General features: G+C 51.9%; 1 protein-coding gene across 13 annotated transcripts in view; it reads left to right on the top strand.

The window, feature by feature from the left end:
- Positions 1–878: 878 nt before the first annotated feature.
- LOC100576251 (zinc finger protein 853) overlaps positions 879–7341 on the top strand; it is a 62032-nt gene continuing 55569 nt past the window's right edge. For 6 of the 13 annotated variants that reach the window (XM_026445001.1, XM_016916261.2, XM_016916258.2 and 3 more), the window contains exons 1-2: positions 880–2161; positions 4358–4468. In XM_026445001.1, the coding sequence (XP_026300786.1) occupies positions 1064–2161; positions 4358–4468 (1209 nt within the window). In that variant the 5' untranslated portion in view covers positions 880–1063. Of the gene's footprint in view, positions 2162–4357; positions 4469–7341 lie in introns of all 13 variants that reach the window. The other 7 variants (XM_006565771.3, XM_016916255.2, XM_016916264.2 and 4 more) reach the window with 2 other exon arrangements.

The following is a 7341-nucleotide window of genomic DNA, read 5'->3' as shown; positions in this document are numbered from 1 at the left end:
GGAGGAGCAGCAGCAGCAGCAGCAGCACCAGCAGCAGCACCAGCACCAGCACCAGCGGCACCAGGCCCGGGAAGTCGAAGCAGGTGGCGAGTAACTGACGTTGCCCGCCGCCCACGTCGAGTCGAGGATCGTTGTCCTTAAGGCGGTAAGGATCCTGGGCTGAGCGGAACGAGAAGGGAACGAGAGATAGAAGGAGAGGAAGAAGTAACGGTAGAAGAAGAAGAAGAAGAGGAAGCGGAGGAGGAGCGAGAGAGGGAAGAAGGGAAGGGAAGGGAAGAGAGAGAGAGAGAGAGCGCGGTAAGGATAGAGCGGAGAGGAGGAAGGTAGGAAGGAACGGCGGCGAGCGCGGAAGTGTGCCGGCCGTCGAGCTGCTTACCGGAAGGGGTGCGAAAAAGCGGGCAAGCTGCGCCGGAAGGGGGTAGCCCGGGCTTCTCGCGAAGGCCTCAAAATTTCGGACGCGACGGCGGCCCTGGACCTACGTGCCCAGTCGCAAACCCAACCCGACTTTGGCTTGGACCACCACCAGCAACAGCATCACCATCAACAGCAACAGCAACAACAGCACCAGCAGCAGCAGCAGCAGCAACAGCAGCAGCAGCAGCAGCAACAACAACAACACCACCAACAGCCGCAGCCGCAGCAGCAGCAGCAGCAGCAGCCGCAGCCGCAGCAGCAGCATCACCATCATCATCATCATCACCACCATCACCCGCAGCAGCAACAGGTCCAAAATCCAGACTCGCGGAATCCACCGCACCATCACCTTCAACAGCATCAGCATCATCCCGGGAATCATCTCCACTCTGGCGATTCGGGGGGTGGGATAGGAGGTGGAGGAGGTGGCGGTGGAGCCGGTGGAGGTGGCGGTGGAGGTGGCGGAAGTGGCGGCGGTGCAAGTGGCGGTGGTGTTGCTGGTGTTGCTGGAGGGGGATCGGCCGAGGGTGACAGGTCGGGCAGGATCCACGACGAGGACGACGAGGACATCACCGAGAGGGAGGACGAGGAGGAAGACGAGGATCCCTGCAGCTCGCCCGAACCGGACCTCGAAAACGAGCCGGAACCAATGGAGGTCCAAGCGTCGGCCGTCACTGCGGCGGCCGCCAATCTTCACGCGCTCCGGCAACATGTATTCAAAATGTCCGACTATTGGCAACAACCTCAACGGGGCCCGCCCCAGCAGTCGCCCGGTATACAGCACAGCCCGATCTCGAACGCGGCCCAACAGCACCAACAACAGGTGCAGCAACAGTTGCACAGCCCGCTCAGCCAGCAGCAGCAGCAGCAGCAGCAGCAACAGCAGCAGCAGCAGCAGCAGGCCGTGCAACAGGCGAACGCTGCTTCGGGATTAGGGCAGACGACCAGTCCCCAACAGATGCAGCAGCAGCAGCAACAGCACGCGATGTCGATCGGGCAGCAAACCGGCCAAGGGGGCCAGCATCAGTCGTCCCCGGTGTCCACCACACCCTCGCCGCAGGCCGATCACCAGGGTGCCATCGCGTCGAGCATGGCCCAGAGCCTGCACAGCCTGGCACAGGCGCAACAGACCATGTCCCAAGCATCGAGCCCGTCGCTGGCCGTCCAAGCGGTCCAAGCGGCGCAGGCACTCAATCAAAACTTGGGCCAAGCGTTGACGCAAGCGTTGACGCAGAACATGCAACAAAACCTAGGACAAACATTGCAGCACAATCTCGCGCAAAGCCTCACTCCGAGCTTGTCGCCCCAGCAACAGCAACAGTTGCTCAACCAGCCGCAGAATCTGAGCCAGGCCAGCCAGAGCCTGCAGCAAAACATCCAAAGCCAGGCGCAGAATTTGTCGCAAACGTTGCAGCAACAGGCTCAGAATTTGACCCAGAACCTCGGCCAAACTTTAAGCCAACAGGCGCTGCAACAGCAGGCGGCGCAAAACCTCACGCAAAATTTGCAACAGCAGGCGCAAAATTTGACCCAGAATCTGCAACAACAGGCGCAAAACCTGACGCAGAATCTGCAACAACAGGCGCTCAACATGGCCGGCAGCATCGCTCAGAACGGCGCCCTCGCCGGGATGAACATGACGGCCAATCAGCAACAAAATTCTCAAAACTCGATGCTGAGTCCAGGCGCGACGAGCCAGGACTCCCACGACGCCAGCCTCACGGAAAAACTCGTCAACGAGCTGCAGGTGAGAGCGTAACGCGTTTATTATTACACGATTTCGAGAACGGACGAGCAAGCAGGAAGGGAATGTAACGCTCGTTCTTCTTTTTCTTCTTCTTCTTCTTTTTCTTTTTTTCCTACTATTTTTCTACTTTTGCTCTCCTCCCTTCCCTCCTTCTCCCTTCTCTCTTTCTCTTCCCTCCTTCTATCTTCTCCATTTTTTTCCTTTTCTTTTTCTTTTTCTTTTTTTTTTTCTTCTTTATTTTCTCGATCTCGGTCCGTCGTACTTCTCTCCGCCCGTAAGCTGCGAAGAGAAGAGATAAATAACTGGGACGAGGCAACCGCGATAAAAGTGCATAATGCGCCGATAAATAGGGTCATTCACTTGAGCCGACCGACGCCGGACAATACTTTCAAACAGTTTCTACCGATGGAGAAAAATACGCGTCTCCTCTTTCGATCTCACGCATCTCTTTTATTCTCTCGCACGCTCGTTCCGCTTTCGATAACGACCGCGAAAATAACCATGCTAATGATTCTCTCTCTTCTCTCCACACACTCCTTTCCGCGCAAACTGGAAAATGTCGCGTCGCGTCGCGTCGAAAGTTAAACGTCGAAACGTCGAATTGTGTTTTCGCCCATTCCGATCCCTCGTCCTAAACTCGTCCAATCTTTTTCCTTCTCTCCTTTTCTTTCTCTCCCCTCCCCCCGTCCGCTCGGGGAATTCGATTCGATCTAAAAGAAAGAGAAAAAAAAAAGAAAGAAAGAAACGAGAGAAAGAAAAGAGACGAAGTAAAAAAAAAGAGAGAAAAGAAGAGACGCGAATAATCGGCAGGTTAGAGGAGGACTCCCTCCCCCCGCCGCCCCCACCCCGGCCTGTCCCCGTCCGTATCGGCTTAACTGGATGACTTTCAATAAATCGCGCTACATCGTCGACAATTTCGCTGACCGTTTGAATCTGCGACTGTACCGAGATACACTGACCATGGTTCACGCACATCGGAATATACGTCGACTTACCACATCGCGTACCAACCGCGTATATACACGTATATAACCCGCGTGTTACGTGGAACGAGCAAGAGAGGGAGAGTGAGAGAGTGATCGCGATAGAGGGAGGGAGGGAGAGAGAGAGAGAGAGAGAGCAAGAGAGAGTGAACGTTGCGCGCGAGATCGCGCGCGCGCGCGCCAGCGCGCTCCAGCTAGCTAGCAGGCAGGCAGGCAGGCAGGCAAGGCAAGGCAAGGCAAGCCAAGCAAGCGAGCGAGCAAGCAACCAGCCAGCCAGCCAGCCAGCCCGCCAGCCAGCCAGTCAGCCAGCCAGCCAGCCAGCCAGCCACGCACACATTAGAGTCACGGGGCCACAAATGCAAACGCGGCCCACGCACACCGATGCGAGGAGATGCAGATACGTCGTCTCTCGGGGTTCTTGACCCGCGCAACACAGATAATACTATACGCATACGTCATACGGTACGCCGAGAAGATGTTCTCGAGAAAATATCGCGGCGTGCTTCTGCGATGCCACAGTCCGCGGGCTTCGATACGAGGAAACTAAGTAAATATATCCCCGCAGATCCGCTTCGGTCTCACCGCTAATAGGAATCCGAAACCTTTTTCGCTCACGGCCATTATATACGCGCGCGCGCGCGCTCGAGCGCGTACACACACACACACACACACACACAAATGACGACACACGCACGCAACGGGGGGCAACGGTGAATTCGTCGCAACGGGCAAATTTTACGATACGTATACGCCATCCATTTCACGGACCGAAGGATGACTAAGGATGACGATGGACGATAAATGGCGGTGGAAAAAGTTGAACGACTTCGCTCGCGGACGAACGAAGCGAGCGGCGAGGGCCGAGTGTCCGTGTCACTTTTGCAACGCGGATCATTCTTTTGTTTTCTTTTTTTTTTTTTTTCCTTCTCCGAATCGATCGTTCAACAAGTTTCCACCGTCAAATTTTTTTTCTTTCTTTCTCCCTTTTTTTTCTTTTTTCCTTTTTTTTTTTTCTTTAGATCGTTTTCGATCCAACTTTTTTTTTTATACGTAGCGTTCGTTCCCGTCGACTTGTCTTGATCTTCTATAGGAAAGAGAGCGATTTTGCGTAATATATCGGCGGAGTGTAATGAAGAGAAAGAAAAAAAAAGAAAAAGAGAAAGAAAAGAAAAGAAAAGTAGAACTAACACGAGCCTCCTGTCTTGCCCGATAGTCTCGTGCCTCTGCGGCGGGACTTGGAGGTGCGGGAGGCGCCGGCGGAGGCGGAGGAATGGGCAACATCAGCGAACGCACCCTCGAGGAATGCTGGTCCACCCTGCAACGAGTGAGTTGAACACTCAGCCCGTTCAAAATCCCCTTATTATTTCTCCTCGTCGCACAGCTTCCTGCAACTTCTCGCTATTATTTTTTTTCTCCCCCTCTCTCTCGTTTTTAACTCTTTCCATTTATTTATTATTATTATTTTTTTTCCCCTCTCTCGTCAATTCGTACACGCGCAAGGATTCTCCCTCTTTCGTGCATCCAATTAATCATTTTTCTCTTCTCTTTTTCCACATTTTTTTTTTTAATTACAATAATACATCTCCCGCACGTTACATCGATTGCGTCGTCTACGCAATCGTTTCCTCTCTGGCGAAATCTTCTCGATTTCTTCGCACGATAATTCGCACGAATCGTTCATCTCTTTTTCCCCTCCCCTGTTTCTTCTTTTTTTTTTCCTTCGTCTCGAAGGATTCGCATCGTTTCACGTCTTTTTTTCTCGTTACACTTATCGCACAGTCTCTTTATCGCAGCTCTAGCATGCTCTACGTGCGTGTATGCGCTTCTCCTCTCGCAGATATTTATTTACTTATTTATATTCATTTACTTGTTATATATTATATATTTTTAATATTGTAAGAAACCGCTTCAAGGCTAAGAATCGTTCGTGCGAACGATAAACTGCTCAACGACAACTCTCGATCGTCGATAAATTCGACGTTTGACCGCCGTGGCGGTTCGAGATCGATCCATTACGCGTAAACCATTACGATTACGATTTACGACGAGTGGAGGAGACCGAGACGCATTTTTTCACCGATAATACCGTAGCATGTAATAGGTAGATGACCGAGCGTCTCGAACAACGGTATCTTCCGTGTATATATATTTGTATATATATATGTATATATATATATATTTTATATATATTATATATATATATATATATACCTCGCGAGACAATACAGCGTTTAATTGTTCCGTCCATACGCGTATTCCACGCACGATGCAACCGATTTAATAGGACACTCTGTCGCGATCGATACGTACGACTCTCCTCGTATATGGCGTTGTCCTTTTACGAGGGGAAAGAAGAAGGAGTGAACCGAAATGAAGGAAAGGAAAGGAATGGAAAGGAAAGGGAAGGGAAGGGAAGGGAAGGGAAGGGAAAGGAAACACCGCTAACGAGCCGTGAATCGAATTCTCTGGACTATCCGTTCGAGAAGAGACGAGTCTTTCGTCCGCCCGTCGAAAGAAAAGGGAAGAATTGTGGTGCGGCGAACGGTTAAAAAGACGGAAAGACGGAGAGAGAGGAAGAGAGAGAGAGAGAGAAAGATCCCCCGGCTCTCGCGCAAAACTTTTAAATTCTCCTACCACTACTACTACTACCAGGGACGGGCAACAGCGGTGGTAGTGGTGGTAGTAACGAAAAGCAACAATTTGTTTCGCTAAGTAGCCACCGCGTTTTCTTTTGTTTTTCCCCCCGCTTCTTTTATTCTCTCCTTGCCACTCGGCCAGGGAGAAAGGAAGGGAGAGGGAGAACGGATGGAAAAGTGGTGAAGAAGGTGTGGTGGTTCCGCTCTCTCCCTCTCCCCCTCCTCGTCTATCGCCACCTTGAAACTGGTCAAAGGGGAGGAGGGGAGGGGAGACGTTGGCAAAGTTTGGGAAAATCGCAAAAACGCCGCGCGATGGCGAAGTTTTCGCGTTTTCCAGGGGATTTAATTAAAACATTCGCCTCCTTTGTATAAACGGCCGCCGCTTCGCGTATAACCGCATCGTGAATCTCCCCGTCCTGAGGAGTGGAAGAGGAACACCGCCCGCTTCCGGCTGGTGGCTCGCGACACAAACCGCGGTACGCATCCCTTTCTTCCGCGGCGAGAGCGAAAGCGAAAGCGTGGTCGATGATCGACGGGCGGGGAGCGGGGGGGAGGGAGAGGACAGGGGGAGAGGAAAAAAGGAGGATCGGGGGAGAGGAGGGGGGGAGTCACGAGGCGAAATAAATCGCGGGATTCGAGTGACGAATGGCGAGAACGAAAAGGGTGAAAATGAAGGAGAAGGAAAGAAGGAAGGAGGGAAGGAGGGAAAGAAGGAAGGAAGGAAAAAAGGAGGATGGAAAGTGGAGGAAACATTAATGCGGCGCAACGTTGTATAAACACTCGTCGAGAGTGTGATTCTCATGGGTTCTCTCGATTAGAGGGGGGAAGGGGGAAGAGAAAGAGAGATTTTCTTTTCTTTCTTCTTTTTTTTTTTTCCTCTTTGTTCTTCGACCGGCTCGAAAATTAAAATCCAATTATTTCGACACCTTTGCGCGACCCTCCGGCATTTTCAAATGAATTTTTTGCCCCCAAACTCTTTTCCCTCCCCGAGTATCTCGCTCCTTCCTCGACGCGGACGCGCGTTGAAACCGGTTCGAAACGAATCGAAGGTAACGTTACGCGGCAACGATGGGCTTTTTACCCTTGACCGATCCCGATTTTGAATCGGGGCGACGACAGCTGCCAGAACCGGAACTGCGCCACGGGGAAACGAAGAGAAGGAGGAAGGAGGAGTGGAAGAAGAAGAAAAAGAAGAAGAAGAAGGAGAACAGGAAGGGAAGATGGGGAACAAGGGGAGGGAGAGGGATAGAAACGGAAGATGTCGAAGATATTGGCACGTAATCTTGAAAGTGAACGTGGAAAACGCGACGAGATGAATCGTTTCCCAAATTCGCGCTTCGTCGATCGTCGTATCTTTGGACGATAGGATCGCAAATTACTGAAGGATGGAACAAAAAGCCGGGTGGAGGAAAGGAAGAGCGCGTTTCTCACGTTCGGTACCGCGCCATAATCCCCTGCTTCGGGGCGCAACCATTTTTTTGCCTTCAACCCCCAAGTGGTTCCATCGTATTATTTAAATAACGGTGTTCACGCGCGTTGCATTGTTTCGCCTAACCCTTCT

Source organism: Apis mellifera, linkage group LG14 (assembly GCF_003254395.2).
Source record: "Apis mellifera strain DH4 linkage group LG14, Amel_HAv3.1, whole genome shotgun sequence".
In the NCBI taxonomy this organism is placed as follows: Eukaryota; Metazoa; Arthropoda; class Insecta; order Hymenoptera; family Apidae; genus Apis; species Apis mellifera.
Note: the sequence above shows the minus strand (reverse complement) of the source record. Positions and strands in the feature narration are given on the sequence as shown.